Below are 17,990 nucleotides of genomic sequence, written 5' to 3' on the forward strand. Positions count from 1 at the left end.
TGGCTTTCACCTACAAGAAGCTCAAGCCAGGTGAGAGAGAGGAGATGTGGCTCATCTTTTTGCAATAACACAGGGTTGATTATAATAGATGGCACAAGAGAGAAGCAGATAAAATTCTGTAGGTGTTCAGAGTGGAAAGAGATGACCTATAGCTGGGGAGAAGGTCATATTTGAGCTGGCCTCAAAGCCTGGGCAAGATTTGGGTATGGGAGATGGTGTGTGCTCCTTTTAACTGGGATGTTGTGTGAACCAAGGGCATTAGGGAGCTTTGAGGATAGCATAGCCCCTAGGACTAAAGGACCCTGGAGTGATGCCTACCTACCCTGTGCCCATGGGAACACTGCAGTGAAGACCTCAGACACAGCCCCTTCCTTAGGTAGATAGGTGCTGGGAAGAAAAATAAGGCAGGGCAGAGGAGCAGAGAGAGTGGTGGGAAAGTCCTCCAAGGAATGGACACTGAGGAGAGTTGTGAATTAAGCGAGGGTCCAAGCTATGGAAATATGTGGGTGAGAGCCTTCCAGGCAGAGGAAAGAGTACATGCAAAGACTGCAAGATGGGAACATATTTTGAAGGCAAATAAAATAAAAATATCAGGGAAGCGGATGTGGCTCAAGTGATTGGGCTCCCATCTACCATATAGAAGGCCCAGGGTTTGATTTCCAGGGCCTCCTGGTAAAGACAAGCTGGCCTGTGTGGTGTGCTGGCCTGCAAAGGACTGCTGCTCCATGCGGCAAGCTGGCTCGTGCAGCAGAGCTGGCCCGTGCACGAGCGCTGGCCCGTAACAGAGTGCTAGCCTGCATGGAGAGCTGGTACCGCAAGATGATGCAACAAAAAGAGACTCAGAAGAAAGACAATGAGATGCAGTAGACCAGGGAGCTAAGGTGGCACAAGAGATTGAGCACCTTTTTCTTACTCGAGAAGGTCCCAGGATGGGTTCTCGGTGCTTCCTAAAGAGAAGACAAGCAAACACAAAAGAACACACAGCAAATGGACACAGAGTGCAGACAACAAGCACAAAAACAATGTGTTTGTGGGAGGGGATAAACAAAAAAATAAATAAATCTTTAAAAAAAATCAGCCAAACAAAAGTATAGGTTGTATATGGACATGGAAAATCATGATGGTGGCATGTGAAAATTGGAAATTGATAGGTCTTTTGGTTACATGTGGCAGAATAAAAACTAATTCAAACTAGCTTAAAATATAAAAGGTTTAAATATGACAAACTATTAACAATTGCTAAATCTAGGTGGATACATAGGTGTTCATTAAACCTTTTTTTTTGTACTTAAAATTTTTCAAGACAAAGGAATGGGAAAAATAAGGGACCCTTCTATTGGCTCATGTAAACGAGGACTCTAAAGGGAAGGCCAACTTCAGTGGAGGCTTGATAAGACAATGTCGCCAGGAACCCTGTTTGTCTGTCTTACTCCTATGCCTTCCACAGTGTTAGTTTCATCCTCAAGTTCTTGGAGACTCCCTGGCAACCCCAGGTTCCTGTCCTGATAGCAAAATAGCCACAGAGTTTCATCGCTTCCCTTCACTCACAAACCCTAGTGTTTAATCACTCTCATTGGCTCAATTAGAGTATTTTGCCTGTCCTTGAACTAAGCACCAAGGCCAGGAGAAGAGCATGTGCTGATAGGCCAAAGCCAGTCAGTCTATTCCTACATCTGGGGTCAGGTCAATCCCACCTAAATCCATGGTTGAGAAAGGGGGAGGGATGAATTTCCCCAGAACATCAATTTCTGTGGGTAGGAGGGGGGAGTTGGATGCTAGAGGAACCAACTGATGTCCTAACTCAGCTTAGACAAAGGTATGTGGTTTTCAGGTTGTGCTCTCTTTTTCCATTTGAAAGGCTGATTGATGCACAGAGTAACGCCTGCTGGTGATTGTCTTCTCTATACTAGCTGTATTGCAGCTTGAGCTCATGACCAACCTGATGACTTTGGCAGTAACCTTGTTTGCGGCTTTTGGAATTTGCTCTGCCACCTATTACTTTAAAACCGTGATTAGCCTTGTCCTGCTGTGAGGCAGTGGGATTCTCCTAGGCAGTGCCTGTTTTTGGCCTTTGAACCCTGAGCAGACTCAGGGGGTCCATGGGACTTTGATTATCTTGGGTTTGTAAGAAACAAAGATTAGTTTAGTTTTCACATAAAGGAAGACTATATTAATTAATGTAACCTGGCAACATACTGCCTCAGTTTCCTACTCCCAGGTTAAGTAGGAACTAAGGAAACCAGCTTAAGCCATTCCTATAGGCAATAACAAAGGTGCCCAAGAAAGAGCTAAGTCAATACCAATTCAGCACTAAATTCCTTTCCTTATTTGGCCTAGGGGAGCAGGTAAAAACTAAAATGGTTGGAATGTGATGGGGGAAGTGATTAATCACAAACTTTTGCTCAGGAAAGTTAGAGCTTCTTGGATAGGCTGTAACCTTTGAAGTACCCAATCTATGGAGAAACAGAGGAAGGGCTTGTGTGATAGGTTTAGGGGTATAAATGGTGTCACTTTTCTTTGTTGGGGGCGCCAGTCTTGTTTTCTGGTTGTGCGCCCTTCTTGCAAGATTGAGAATAAATTCTTTTCTTCTCCACAATTGAGTGAGCCTTATTTTCTTTTGGAAGATTTATTTCTTACAGGTTTTAGCCATTTGTGATCTTAATCACTCTGTTCTTGGGCTTCTGAATTCTGCTGCTTTGCTCCATTTCCTTGTTGTCATCTCTATGTTGGGTGGGTTGTATTTAAGGAGATTTAATTAAATTGTGGAACATTGCAATGGAAGAGGATCTCATAGGCAACAGAGCAACCCTTGTAAAGATGGGGAAACTAAGACCCACAGAAGGGAGGGGGCATCCACATGGGCACTGTATGAGAAGCAGAGCCAGGATGAGAAAACTAATCTCTTCATTTCCTGGCTGATATCTTTTTCCTTTACTGCTTATATGCTGATCCAAACATTAGTGAATAACAACAAAAGTTGTTAAAGTGTCGGTTTCCCTTGCTCGGTGATTCTCAAACATTAACATGCCTAAGACTTACAGCAGCCACCTTGGCCCCACCTTTGGAGATTTTATTCAGTCTGGGTCTGGGCAAGCCTCCAGGAGGATGACTCTTGGAGAGTCCTGGCTGGTGATTCTGAGTCAAGGTCTTGGGTGGGATCCAGGAATCCCATTTTAAAATAAGTGTTCTTTATCAGAGCACTGATGTGGCTGGTCTCTGGATCTCATTTGGAGAAACAGGGCTTGAATTTCCCCAGGCCTGGCTGCAGGGGCTGGAGGGCATGGGGAAGGAGTGTCTGTTAAGGTTCAGTGTCTACAGAAAGCCACGGAAGAGCTAGCTACTAAGGCTGCAGGCAGAGGCAGGCTCCAGGAGTCCTGCTGTGCAAGTCCGGTGCACACCCACCCCCAGAGGTTATTCATTAACTGTCCTCCCTGTGGGTCCTGCGCCTTTCTCTCTGTTGGCTTGAGATCTTCTGCATGTCCCATGGAGCTTTTCATCAGGCCCTGATGCTGAGACGCTATTTTCTGTATGCAAAGAGGCTTATCTTGCTCCTTGTTGAGGCCCCCTGCTGTAGGCACAATGCATACGTGGCGACACATGCCCCTGTGTGGCCAGTACCTTCTGCAGGCGTACAGGTTCTGCAGTGCTCACAGTCACAGATGTCCAACGGGGACAGAAATTGGATTTATCCAGACTTTATGCTGAGCTGGCACTCTCTTAGGTTTAATTCTCACCACACTCCATGAGAAACAGCAAAATGATCAAAATCATGTGGTTTGGAATGTGCTGGTTCAAACCAAGAAGGTTCTGTGAGCCTCGCTGGGCCTGAGATTCCTCATCTTTGAAATGCTGATAATAGAAGCACTGAAACCATTGACTTTGGAGGAATATGTGTAAACTTGAAGGTTGGTACATGTAAAACACCTAAACTAGTGCCTGGAACAGAATAAATGCTCAGTAAATGTTATTACTGTTCCTGTAGATATGAAACTAAGGCTTAAAGAGTTTAAGTAACTTGCCCATGTTTCCTCAGCTTGTAAGAGATAGTTTTGCCCTCACTTCTCCCCACCTTCTGACAAAACTCACCCATGAGCACATTCACCCACCCACCTCCATCCCCACATATGAACACACAAGCGCATGCATCAGTGCAGTGCAGAGTTGCTCCCAAGCCTTTCAGAGCAATGTGGAGAGATGCCAAGCCAGTGTCCTGCAGTGACTCAGACAAGGAGGGCAAAGTTCGGGGGTTCGGGGGGAAAGGGTTCCCTGTGCTGGCACTGAACTGAGCATAGTCTCCTTCTCCCAGGGTGCTCTGTGCACATGCAGGTGCCCTGTGCACATGTGCACCCCGTGTGCACACAGGTGCCCTGGGAACATGGGTACTCCATGCACACAGGTGTCCTGGGCATGTGGGTGCTCCAGGCATGCAGGTACCCTGTACACAAAGGTGCCCCCAGGGCATGCAGATGCTCTGTGCACTCAGGTGCCCTGAGTGCATGGGGGTCTCTGTGTATGTGGGTACTCTGTTCACACAGTTGTCCTGTGTACCCCCAGTTCCTTGCACAAAGTTCTCCCAGGTAGTTCTACCATAAGGAAGAGAAGTAGTAACTGCCCAAAGGCCTGACTTTGCTTTGAAATGATCATTTGTTCCACTCTTTCTTCTCAATGCCCACTGCTCTGTTTCAGCATCTTATCCCTATCTTGGTGGGTAACAACTTTCCAGATTTCCTGTCCCATGTCCCCCAGACCCCAACCCATAACCCTCCAACCCACCTTCCACCCTCTCACCAGAATGATCTTTAGTTACAGTTTTCATCAGGCCACACCCGTTTGGAAACCCTCAGTCTCCTCATGCACCAATCCTAAACTCCAGAGCCTGCCTTCCAGGCCTCCCAAATCTGGTCCCATGACCCCAATATGCACTCTATACCTGGTCAGGCCAGCATCTCACTGACTTCTGCATGCACTCTTGAGTAAATTATGTTGAGCTTTGAGAGGCAGGAATCATACGCTATGATGCTTTGTAGCCCCAAGAGTTTTCTTGGTAAAATAACAGTGATGCTTCTGGCTGCAAGCCAAAGAACCAATGCAAAATGACCTCGACAGTCTGGGAATTTATTATCTGATGTAACTGGAAGGACAGAGTATGGCCTTTCTCTGTAGATTAAGCCACTAAAGCTTAGTACAAACCCATGATTGTTTTCTCTTTCTTCTCTGCTATCTGCAGCCTGGCTTTGGCCTCACAATTGTCTATTCATGGTCACAAAATGGCTGCTCCAGCTCCAAGCAATACATCCTTATCCAATAACAGCTAAAGGTTGGAGAGGACATAAGTTCTTCCACGTGTCCCTTTGAAAGAGCAAAGAACAGTTTACTAGAATATCCACAGTTGACTCCTCCCCATGCTTCATTGGCCAAAATTGTGTCAGTTCACACACCTAAACCAATCATTGGCAAGGGGAGTGAAACTAACATGTTTGGTTTGGGCTAACCAAACCTCCCTGAAGCATAAGCCTGCCAGATACCTGACTATAAAAAGGAACTGCCAGCAAGCAAGAAAAAAGAGGAAGAGCAATTGATCAGGCAACCAGCAACCACACACTGGGTGACCAGAGAAGGGGCAGTCTCCCTTCTCCCCACTGGCCTCATAGTCCAACTTCATGTCATTTCATTATTTAGAGAGGATGTTTCCTCCCCTTCAAACACTCTTTCCTTCAGACATAGCCAAACTGCTTATCAGGTCTTGGATGTATCCTTCTATTTTTCTACTTTCGGTACCTAACCAGCTTTTCTCTGTTTGGAACATGCTCCCACCCATGTTTAGCTTACTAAATCCTACTTTTCCTTAAAAATGTAACTCAAGTGCCTGCTTTCAGGAGTTGCTGCCTATGACCTTTGTCTGGGTGCCCCTCCATGGGCCCTGACAGAACTCCCTGCTGACTCCTGCCATGGAACCATCCCTGGCCAGTCTGCCTCTCCAACCCTGAGCTCCTTGAGGACAGGTCTGTGTCTGTTCCACTTTGTGGCGTGGAGTCAGGCTCAGCACCTGGCATGGAACCCTCCACCAGAGTTTGTTGCATGACTGAATAATGAAGTTGTTACCAGTATTCCCTGCATGACTGTTTGCCCACTGCTTGGGCTGGGGTGATGGAGAAGGTAAAGACTGGGGTACCAACCTCAGCCCTGCATCTGGCTTCTTGGATGATTCTGGGTGTGCCCTTTCCACTCTTGGGGTCTAGGTTTCCTCATCTGTGGTGTCTCCAACTCCTCAGAGTCCCACAGACTCCTCTTAGCTTGAGTTTCCCTGAAGGCAGAGCTTGAGGCAAGGACTTGGGTGCAGGCACTTTACTGAAGAGACGTTCCTGGGAAACAGGACTGAGAGAGCTGGAGAGGGAGGAAGGGAAGGGGGAAAGCCATTGCTCTGGGTCCCTGGGGCTCAACTCTCCTGGGATCTCATGAGGGGTATGGAATGCTCCTAGGGCTGTCCACCCAGAGGCTGAGAGATGGGAGCATTTTATTGTCCAGCTCCTGTTCCCATTAGTTGAGGTTTGCTCCCAACAGTGTTAACTTCCCTGTGCTTCTGGGGTGCTCTTGTCCCTGGGTTTCTGTGGTGGGGTAGAGGATGTAGGCAGAATGACACCCAGAGGGTACTTGAGTTGGCGCAGGAGCAGTGGGATTCTCACCCAGAGCTGCCCACCACAGCTGCAGCTGGATTCAGAAGTGGGCTGAGGGGGCGCCGGAGGTGCCTGCTCCATTCTTCCTAGGGAAACTGTCTTAATTTGAGGGGTCGCTCCCAGAGGAATGGCAGTGAGCAGTTTTCAGGAGCATTAGGAGCCTGAGCTTGCCCCGGCCGCCTCCTGACCTCCTGAGGCTTCTTCTTGGTTCTAACTGGTGTCCAACTTCCAGGCTGCAGCCCGGATTAGTTTGGAGACAGAGGCACACTACATGGCTGCAGAAGGGATGCTGCAGTACATGAAGGTGAGGGAGGTCCTGGGCTGGTGTGGGACGCTCCGCAAAGCTCCACAGCCAAGCGTGGACCATGCCTTCCATCTTCCTCCTGGACCTGAGACTTTCCCAGGAGGCCCAGGCCCTACCAACCCCTCTTCCCCAGACCGCTGCACACCTTCGTATTTCTTGGAAGCTCTTCAATACCCATCGGCTCTTTTTGACCCTCACCACAGCCCTCGCAGTCCTCCTGTGAGGACTGATTTAGAAATGGGTCCAATAACAACACCAATTATTATGATGGCTTTGTATAGGTCATAATGGTTACTAGCTCAGGTTTTGGAGCCATACCACCTGGGTTCAAGTCCAAGCCTTGCTATTTGACTTAGCTGTGTAACCTTGGGCAAGTCATTCAACCTCTCTGTTTCCCATCTCTGAAAGGAAACAATAACAGTACTGACTTTCTTGGGTTGCTACAAAGATGAAATGATATAAGATGTAGAGCCCTTGGAAGAGTCCCTGGCCCATAGCAAATGCTCACTAATGCTAAATCTCATTATGATTGATCCCCTCTTGTGTCTCAATCTGCTAAGCCCTTTATAAAGATGATCTCACAGAATCACAAAACAATCTTCTGAGATTGGTTGGATATTTATATCCATTATCCAAAGGAGGAAACTAAAGCTTGGCCAGATCAAGCATCTTTCTTTTTCTTTTTAAAAGACTTATTTATTTATTTATTTATTCCCCTTCCCCCATCACCACCACCCCCACGCCCTGGTTATCTGTTCTCTGTGTCTATTTGCTGTGTCTTCTTCTTTGTCCACTTCTGTTGTTGTCAGCGCCATGGGAATCTGTGTTTCTTTTTGTTGTGTCATCTTGTTGTCAGCTCTCCATGTGGGTGGCGCCATTCTTAGGCAGGCTGCACCTTCTTTCATGTTGGGCGTCATTCCTTACGGGGCGCACTCCTTGAGTGCAGGGCTCCCCTACATGGGGGACACCCGCTTGGCATGCACTCCTTGCACACATCAGCAAAGCTCATGGGCCAGCTCCACATGGGTCAAGGAGGCTTGGGGTTTGAACTGCTGACCTCCCATGTGGTAGATGGATGCCCTAACCACTGGGCCAAGTCCGCTTCCATCAAGCATCTTTCTTAAGACCAGAGAGCCCTGTTTGTGTGAGCGCTTTGTGGGTTGTAGGGCCCTGATTTGGTGCTGAGTGGCAATGTTGTGACACAGTACAGGCATTGGAGTCGTGACCTGCAGCCAGGCATCTCAGCGGCTTCTCCAGTGTTCTCTCCCTCCAACACGTCCAGCTGTGCTGGGTGCAGAGTTGTGGGCCTGGAGTCAGGCAGACCTGGTTTGAGCCCCTGTTCATCCACTCATAAGCTGTGTGATCTTAAGCAAGTCATTTAAACTGTCTGAGTCTCTATTTTCTCACCTGTGAAATGAATCTGAAAATGCCGACCTCATAGGTTGAAGATAGAGATAGAAGGACTCTGAGCAGTAAAACACACCCCCTGGGTGAATTATCTCTGCTGCCTTCGTATCATTACTCTGGATTCTATTTCTTTAAGGCTCTAAGTTAATAACAAGGGGACAAGCAATATGGGTTACTCACTCTTCTGGGATATACTTATGCATAGCAAGTGGGAGGATATTCAAGAGCATATGTCTTGCCTGGGGTTCTCCTGCTCTTTTTTAAAAAAAGATTTATTTTATTTCTCCCCTGCCACCTCATTCCTCCCATTGTCTGCTCTCTGTGTCCATTCCCTGTGTGTTCTTCTGTGTCTGCTTGTATTCTCATTAGGCGACTCCAGAAACCAATCCTGGGAACTTCTGGAGTGGGAGAAAGGCGATTACTCTCTTGTGCCACCTCAACTTCCTGTTCTGCTATGTCTTCTTATTTTCTCTCCTCTGTGTCTCTTCTTGTGTCATCTTACTGAGCCAGCTCTCCACATGGGCCGGCACTCCTGTGCGGGGTGGCTTTCCTGCGCTGGGCAGCATTCCCATGCAGGGTGGCACTCCTGCATGGGTCATCATTCCCACATGAGCTGGCATTCCATGTGGGCTAGCTCACTGCATGGCCCAGCTTGCCCTCACCAGGAGGCCCTGGGTATCAAACCCTGGACCTCCTATATGGTAGACTGGAGCCTAGTTGGTTGAGCCACAACCATTTTCCTCCTCTGCTCTTAACACTAGTGGCTTGACCACAGTGCAAGCCTGGCTGGTGTGGGTCACAGATGCAATAGCTGGAGACCAGTAGTCACCAGGGGATGGGCAGAGATTGATAATAATGACTAGTTTCTTTTTCTTTCTTTAAAAAATGAGATGTGTGTCCCCAAGTTGTCTTTGGAAGCTCTGGAAGGTGTGAGCAGTCCCCAGGGGTGGCCACAGCATGGAGAAATCACATTCCAGGATTATCAGATAAAATACCAAGACAACGTACCTATCTTCCTCAAAGGTATCAAGCTGACCATTCACAGCCAGGAAGTGGTGGGCATCGTGGGAAGGATGGGCTCGCTGAGCAGAGCCCTCTGTACCCTGATCTCCCTTTGGTCTTAGGTGCTAAGCCTATTTTGGGTGCGTGTTCATGAAATCCCTCCACAAGTATTACTGGGCCCTCCCTCTGGGCTAGACACTGGGGCCAGTGAGGTGAGCAAGACCCTAAGCTTCCTGCTTTCATGGAGGAAGCAGATACTAAACACAGCACCAAATAATGACAGACAGAAGGTGGTCACAGACTGGGGTGGCTGCCATGATGGACCTCGATGGGGAGGTGCTTTACCAAATAATGGTGGACATTGTGAGCTGCTGGGGCCTGGGCTCTGGGCAGGCCTTTGAGCTGAGATGCAAAGGATGAACAAGGTGCAGGGGAGGCTAAGTGAGGGTGAGGAGCAAGGGGCAAACAGTGAAATCTGGGTCCTCGTATTTTTTCTTTCCCTCTCCTTCCTTCCCTTCCTAGACCTCTCCTATCAGCCTTCTCAGCTTCCTCCTCCCCTCTCCCCACCTTCCTCTCTTATTGCTTTTGGGAGGTTTGACCCAAACATCCCTCCCCATCTTTGCATTGTTCAAAGATGCTGCTCAAATTTGGTTCTTGCCCCTGTTGAGCCGATGCTCCTATGTTACCTGTGAGTTGCATCCCCTTTGCTTTAGGAAAGTAGCCTCATATCTGCAAGATCCTTTGGGAGCCCCGGCTTCTCTTCCAGGTAGCACCCTGGTTGACTCACACTTTCCTGGGTCCCCACCCTCACGGACTCTGGTAGCACTTGCAGAATCACGAGATGACGAGCTTCCAGCTGCATCCTTCATGTGTTTTTCCCTTGCTATGTCCTGCCAGTTGGTCTGGGAGGCCTGGGACCTGGCATAGAGAAGCTCTCAGGAGGTCCTGGTCCAGTTGACTGTTTCCATCCAATAGATACTTCTAGGTCATCTATTGTGTGCCAGGCACTGGGAACTCAGCTTCTACACTCCTAGGGGTTGAAGACCCAAATACCTTCAGGGCTTAGCAAGGAAAATGGATGGATGACCTGGGTCTGGAACCACAGAAGGATGAAAGGGGTGAGGAGTGTGTGTGCCAGTGCAGCAAGCTGGAGAACACTGTTCTGTCTAAAGGAAGCTGCCAACTTGAGCTCTACCTGCTTATTGCATGGAGCAGGGGGGGAGGTGTGCCAGGAGGGTGGGCCCAGTGTGGCCAGTTCTACTGCATGGAACTTGAATTTTTGCATATTGGATCTTTGAATTTCTTAATGCTGGTAAGGAATTACAAAGCCTGGGTGTGGGCTGGATTTGAGCAGGGGCTCCCTTTGCGGTCTCTGATCTGGGCTGTAAGAGAGATGTTTGGAACAGAGACCTCAGTCCTCTTCCCTCTCGGGGTGACAGAGAATGGGCCTTGGAGGTGAGCCAGTCAGATGGGAAGGACAGTGTGATATAGGAGCAGTGTGACCTGTTCTAGTCCTTGTGTTTGTTTCTTGCCCACCAGGGAAGTCCTCTTTGGGGATGGCTCTCTTTCATATAGTGGGGCCTGTGGCAGGCCTGATTCTCATCGATGGGGTGGACATCTGCAGCATCAGCCTCCACAACTTGCAGTCCAAGCTCTCCCTTATCCCTCAACATCCTGCTCTGGAACCATGAGGCAGGTGCTAGGCCAGGTCCAGTCCGGTGTTGTAGGGCAGGCTCTGGGGGAGGAGTCCCAGGACCAGGATTTCAGGGCAGGGCTGCCTCCCGTGAGCTGGCCACCCTGGGCCAATGCCCCAATCTCCCAAGCTCTCCTGGGCAAACTGGGTCACTCACTGAGGTGTCTTTGAGGACTGAATGAGGCCCTGCTATACACAAGATCACTTTGTAAACTATAATGTCTCAAACAAAAGCAAGCACGCTTTTCATTTTTATTTTTATTTTTAAATCTGATGGGGTTGGTCAAATTTCAGTTCACCATTAAGCGTTTGCACTTTGGCTACCATATGCTTTCATGTCCAGATGTGGCTCCTCTTCTCTCCACCCACTGGGAGAGGTTTAGGCAGGACATTGGGAAACACTTCTGGGTCACAGAGAAGCGAGAAATAATCCAGGCAGTAAAGCAGACAGAACTGGAGTTTTTCACCCTCTTCGCCACATTTTCTATTTTTTCTGAAGTAAGTTGGGGGAGACTGAACTTTATCCAGATTAGTGCTGGACTTGGAGTCCATGTTAGCTGGACACAAAGTCATGGAGACTGAGGAAGACTGGGGAGTCTCTGCTTCTAATGCTTTAAAAAATAAGCTAGATCCCACATGTCTCAGGGATATTTAAGGGGCATTCTTAAGGGCAGAAGCATGGACTGACCCCCAGAGCTGTCCTCATTCATTTATTCATCATTCATTCATCCTTTCTTCCATTTAACTTGCCTTTTCTGAGCCTCTGCCAGACAATGTGCTAGGGATTGGGGACTTTCATGAATGAACCCCACCCACACCACCAGAGCTCACAATCTAGTTGGGGAGGAGGGTTGTGCAGATGTATCATCTAACTCATGACAATACATGGAGGTAAATGTTAAATCATAGATATAAACAAAGTGCTAAGGGACCCCAGAAGTGGAGCAATTCCTGGATGAATCCAGGAAGGCTTCACAGAAGAGGGAACATTTGAGCATGGTCTTGAAGATTGAGTAGGAGCTTGCTTGGCAGAAAGAGGGGAGAAAGTCATTCCAGGGAGAGTGAGCAATATGTGCACAGGCAAGGTGTTTCAAAAGGTCTTGTTGAAGTGACTTGTTTAAGGACACACCCAAATAAATGGTAAAGATGAGCTATGCCCATAGGTTGACTAACCCCATAACTTATGATATTACCTCCTTGCAGTAGGAAGAACTGTGGACAGGAATCCAGGAGATTTGGGTCCTCTGCCCTTGAGGTTTTCTTCCAACTCTGAATATCTCTGATTTCAGCTTGCTCTCACACTGACTGTGATGTGAGCTGGAACAAGCCATTTAACACTGAACCACACTTTCCTTGCCAGTGAAAAAACTATAAGTAAAAAGACACTTGTCCACCTATCTCATGGGGGGACGGGATGGCAAGTAAGCCCATCTGTAAAAATATTTTGGAGAGTATCAAATGTCATGCAAACAAGATGTTCTACCTGACACTAATTTAACACAACGCAGTCGGGCACAAAATATGGGTGGATGTCAGAACTGGAAAAGCTAAAGCAGAGGCTGAGAACAGGTTTCAGTGGGGGAGGGAGGGGGTGATTGCATAACAGGGAACTGTTTACCATGTTGTCAGATGAACACAAGCCTTATTGAGGGCAAAGTTCAGCTAGCTCCCAACCTGAGGTTGGTTGTCTGCATCATCAGTTAGGATTCTTTCCACTGCAAGAGACAGGAAAGCCAAACCCAAATGACCTCAGCAAAAAAGGCTTCTCTGGCCCAGGATACTGGAAAGGCTGAGGCTGAATTCAAGGGGCCTGCTTCCTGCACCCCACAGGCTCCACAAGAGGCCCCTGGGGGCTCCGTGAGTCCCACTCCTGTGACAATATGGGTGCAGCCTCTCCCGTTCAGGGTCAGCACTGGGAAAGAGCAAACCTCAGCACCACTGAACTGTATATTTGAAAGTGGTTAAAATGGGAAGCTTTATATTACATATATGTTACCAGAATAAAAATTAAACACACACACATGCGCACACACACCATACACTCACACCATAGAACTGTACAACCCAAAGAGTGAATCATAACGTAAACTATGGACTATAGTTAATAACATTATTATAATAATATTGGCCCATCAATTGTAACAAACATAACATACTGAAGCAAAATGTTAATTATAGGGAAAATTGTATGTGTGTGTGTAGGTATATGGGAACTCTGTACCTTCTGCTGATTTTTCTGTAAACCTATAACTGTTCTAATAAAAAACAAAACCAAAAGAACAAAAACTAAGAAACAAAAAACAAAAGTCCTGAGATATGGTCTGCTTGGTTACCTCCTTGCCCCAGAACTAACCACTGTGGGCAGGGATTGACATGTGCTGACTGGCTCATATATGAATCTCTTGCTTCATACCTCGAGTTAGTGGTGGAGCCCCACCTGGACCATGTGGGCTTGAGAGCTAGGGACGAGGTGTCTCCTCAAACAAAATATGGGAGCTGCTGCCTGAAGAAGAAGGAATTGGTGACCAGCAGGCACAAGAAATGGCCACACGTGGTGGTTCGGGGGTTTCCTTAGGTACCCTCTTATCCCATAGCTCATTTCCAACCACTTTTGCACCTTTGCTGCGGATAGAACACAGTGCCCAAAGACGGGGTACGGTCCCTGAATGCTCTCTTCCTCTTACCAACAGATTCAACCTAGACCCCTTTGACTTCTACACAGACCAGCAGATGTGGGATGCCTTGGAGAGGACATTCCTGACCAAGTTGGTAAGTCACTCTGAAGCCAAATTCTTGGTCTTTGCTTGTGTCTTCCACAGGGGAGCCGACCCTTTGGGGCTCCCCTCAGTTGGTATTACAGATGCTGCTACTTTTGGGGGATGTACTAAATCATCTCATGGAGCTGATTCTGAAAAAAGGGCTGATAGCACTCAGGCACCAATGGCATGCCAGGTGCCCAGGGGACACAGCAGGGACAAGGCAGATAAGGTCTTTCCCTTCCCAGCACTTAAATTCAATGGGAGATAAAAGCAACAAAAATAAGTGAGATACTTTCAGATAGTGTTAAGATAGTTGTGAAGATAGTGTGACCATAATGAAACTACCATGGAGAGGAACACTGTTAGGTAGGGTGGCCAGGCAAGGCCCCTTTAAGGGCATGACATTTGAGTTGAGACCAAATATTGAGGAGACAGCTGGGTAAAGATCTCTGAGGTAACAGTCCGGGCTCAGGAACTAGCATATGCAAAGGCCCTGAGGTAGCATGATATAGGCACAGTTAAGGAATAGGAAGACCAGTATCTAGAATGTAAAGAGAGGGGCAGAGGGTTACAAAATGTGACCAGAGACCTCAAGGAGGTCAGGTTGGGTCCTGGTCCTCAGCGGCCTCCACAGTATCCCTTCAACTCTATTGTGACTGATCTCAAAGCTCCCGAAAAGACTGTAAGCAGTTGTGGAAAATGGTGAAAATTTCTCTGTGGGGGCAGGGCAGCTGCTCTGCATTGCTCAAGGCCTCCTTGGCAACTCCAAGGTAAGACTGCCACCCTCAGGCAGGGGACATTGTTTCCATTTGAATGTTATACTGAGGGAACGCTGAGAAGAGAATGACTTTTTATTTTATTTTATTTTTTAATTATCTTTTTTTAAAGTTAATAGATCACACAAAACACTACATTAAAAAACATGAGGTTCCCATATACTCCACCAAACACCCCATCATTTTTTAAAATTATATATTTTTTAAGATACATAGATTACAAAAAATGTTACCTTAAAAAATATAAGAGGTTCCCATGTACCCCACCCCCCTCATGCAATGCATGTGTCACAATGATGAAAGAGATTGTTTATGTGGGAGACTGCCTTTTGAAAAACCTAAGGTGACTCAAGAATTTTTTTAAAACCATCATCACATTTTGCTCATGCAGACTTTTCTCCTCGATGGGCAGATCACCAGTTCTATATTTATAGGTGCAGATGCACGGCAGATGTAAGGGTTCTGCATTGTGCAATCTGATAACATTTCCTTACAGCTTGGGGAGAAAGGCATTGCGATTTTCATTTTTTTTACAGGAGAAACTGAGGTCTCTTGTCCCAGATGCATTCATTAAATATTCTTGGGGTGCTTATATTTACCAAGTGCTAATGGGGAAGAGACAATTCCTGCCCTTGTCAGGAAGGTAGGGAGGTCAGTGAGCCATGATCATAGAGGGCTATAGTGCTCAGATGATCATGAATCGTCAACTCAGGGACTCTGAAGATGCTAACTGGAAGAGATGTGCGGGTTGAGAAGGAGTTGTCCAACTGAAGAGGGCATCTGGGTGGGGAGGGGAGAGCAGGGGAGTGTGGTAGGCAGAGGGAGCATGTGACAGAGGCAGGGAAGAAGAAGGCAAGCTGGAAGTACCAAAAGTTCAGTGTGACTAGAAAGGTGAATGCAAGGGGCAACGGTGACAAGAGAGAGGAGGCTGCAAAGGCAGGTGGAGGCCACATCCCTGTTCAGGGGCTAGAACTTAGCCCTAACGGAAAGGGGAAGCCTGGAGCACAGCAGCGATATTTGTGTCTTAGAGAGAGAGCTTTGTCTGCTTCCATGGAGAATGAAGGGGGTGGCCCTGGTGGTCAGGGATTTGTTAGAAGGCTGTTGAAGGTCTCCATGCAAGTCATGGTGGCAAGTGGATCTGGATTGGCATAGTGGAAGCAGGAGGAAGATATTTAGAAGGGTTATTTGATAGGACTTGGTGACTGGAGGTGAGGGAGAGGGTGCTGTATGGATGGCGCCTGCCACGGGCAGCCACACTGTTTTTTTCCTCCTCCATAACCACAGGCTGGTGGGCAGCAGGCTAGATATTCTTTCCACAAAAACCCACAGGTCTTGCTCATTTTGTCAAATGCCGTTCCACATATATTTAAGGCATGGTCGAGGCATTGTAGCTGGAGATCTCAGTCTGGGCTTCATGAAACCCTGGTAGTGTGTTCCGCCACCAAAACCAAGTAACGATGCTCTCTTCCTAGAAAAAGGAGAATGATTAGAAACTCATTAACTTAGAAATGGCCTACACTTCTTTCTTAAAACTATAATGGAGGATACCCCAGTTGTCTTTATTAGAATTGGAAATTCTAATAAACAGCTGATCCAGAGCAAAATTACCTATTTTTAAAAAGTTTGCTGTCACAATGTTTCTTGGAGTTTTCCAAATATTTTGCCAGTAATTTCAAATGTTCAAATTAGGAGCCAGTTCAGAGTGAACCTTCCCTCTCACAAGTGAGGTAGCACATACCTACACATACCCACACTTAAACATGTATACACGCATGCACTTTGATGCAGACACTAATACCCACACCCACACCCATGCACACACACGTGCACATATGCATACGTGCACAGTAAGCACACACATGTCTGTGCAAATCACTCACAAACCCACACAACTCCCACTCACAAGAACTTGCCTCCTCCTCCATTGTTAACTAATGATGTATGTAGGAAAATGTTGGTGTCAACTGTAAGTGCTGTGGGGAAAAGAGTCGGTGGAACTCAGTGGGACCTGAAGAGGGGGCAAAGGTTTCAGATAAGATAGGACATTCCCCCTCTTCTTAAAGGGAGATCAACAACAGAATTTGCAATATACATGTGGCACTTTTGTAACTGCTCAGTTTCCTGTTTCATAGTCACTTAGCCACTTGGTGCTGAAATTGCTTCCTCTACATTGTGTTTCTTAAATTTGACTCACCCACTTCATGATTTCTGTCATATCTCTGCACTATCTATAACTTTGACTTACTAATGATACTGCCTTTTAAAAATGGTCTCATCCTAGACAGTAACTGTGAAATCATCCTTCATGTGCCAGTTAGATTTTTCGAAAACACATTATTCACAAAATAAATACCAAAGGTTCAACTAAAAATAGATTTTTATCCTTGAATTACCTGCAGCCATCTCATGTGCCACCCAGGGTATAGCTTGCACAGGCTTTGGGGACCATTGCTCTACATTTTTTCAGCAAACAGGAAGGCCATTAATAACACTGCCACTGGGACATTTTGATTTCCAATAATTTAGTTCCTGGTCACAAAAATATAGTAAGCTCTTGGTTGAGAGTGGACATCTCATAATGTATGGATAATTTGAGGTTGGAGTGGGTTTGGAACTCAGTCTCATTCTCTCGTTCCACAGCTAAGGCAGCTGAGGCCTGCAGAGGAAAGGACTTACCCCAAGCCCCACAGTGAATCAGCAGTAGAACCAGGACTAGATCTGGGTCTCCAGGGGCTGAGGAAACCATCTTCACCTGTTTTATTCCCACGAGATCATCCTCCTTGAGGAAGCCACAGCCTCCATTGACCTGGAGACTGACACCCTGATCCAGCAGACCATCTGCAAAAGCTTCTGGGGCTGCTCAGTGCTGGTCATTGCATGCTGCATCACCATGATCCTGAACTGTGACCACTTCCTTGTAATGGGGAATGGGGAGGTAAGAGCTGCCCCCTTAGGCTGGTTGGGAGGCTTCCCATTCTTCAAGACCTAGTTCAGCTGTATCCCCCTCCCCTCCTTGCTCCACCTTCCCAGTGGTGGAGTTTGACAGGTTCAAGGTGCTGCAGAAGAAGCCTGGGTCCACGTTCGCAGCCCTGCTGGTCTCAGCTAGCTCTTCGCTGAGCTAAGGAAAAATGGACATGCATGGAGGCCAGAGGGGCTGGGCTCAGAGGTCCACCAAGGTGTAGCTGGGAGACCTGCACTCTACAACCCTCTTGCAAGAGATGGCCACTTCTCTGGAATGCAGGGCTGAAATGTGAATGTGGTGAGGTGTGCTGCTGATGGGATGGAAAAGCTGAACCTAAAATAAGCCACTCTATGGTCCCCCAAACCTTGGAACCCTAGTACCATTTGAGACCATGTGGTCAAATGACCATGTGT

At 47.3% G+C, this 17,990-nt stretch overlaps 1 protein-coding gene and 1 long non-coding RNA gene across 2 annotated transcripts in view; one reads left to right on the forward strand and one right to left on the reverse strand.

Moving 5' to 3' along the window:
* Positions 1-17,737, forward strand: part of ABCC11 (ATP binding cassette subfamily C member 11) — a gene marked incomplete at its 5' end in the record, with an annotated part of 59,968 nt that extends 42,231 nt beyond the window's left edge. Inside the window, 9 exon segments of the mRNA XM_071208986.1 lie at positions 1,832-1,878; positions 1,881-2,027; positions 6,887-6,978; positions 9,276-9,465; positions 10,924-11,068; positions 13,753-13,845; positions 14,495-14,609; positions 17,386-17,559; positions 17,654-17,737. Of these exon segments, the coding sequence (XP_071065087.1) occupies positions 1,832-1,878; positions 1,881-2,027; positions 6,887-6,978; positions 9,276-9,465; positions 10,924-11,068; positions 13,753-13,845; positions 14,495-14,609; positions 17,386-17,559; positions 17,654-17,737 (1,087 nt within the window).
* LOC131274333 (uncharacterized) lies at positions 5,102-6,722 on the reverse strand. Its single transcript, XR_009181568.2, has 2 exons — positions 6,177-6,722; positions 5,102-5,349 (listed from the first exon to the last, which is right to left on the reverse strand). It is a non-coding gene; the product is annotated as an uncharacterized lncRNA (long non-coding RNA).
* Positions 17,738-17,990: the final 253 nt, after the last annotated feature.

The sequence above is a fragment of the Dasypus novemcinctus genome, chromosome 18 (genome assembly GCF_030445035.2).
Source record: "Dasypus novemcinctus isolate mDasNov1 chromosome 18, mDasNov1.1.hap2, whole genome shotgun sequence".
In the NCBI taxonomy this organism is placed as follows: domain Eukaryota; kingdom Metazoa; phylum Chordata; class Mammalia; order Cingulata; family Dasypodidae; genus Dasypus; species Dasypus novemcinctus.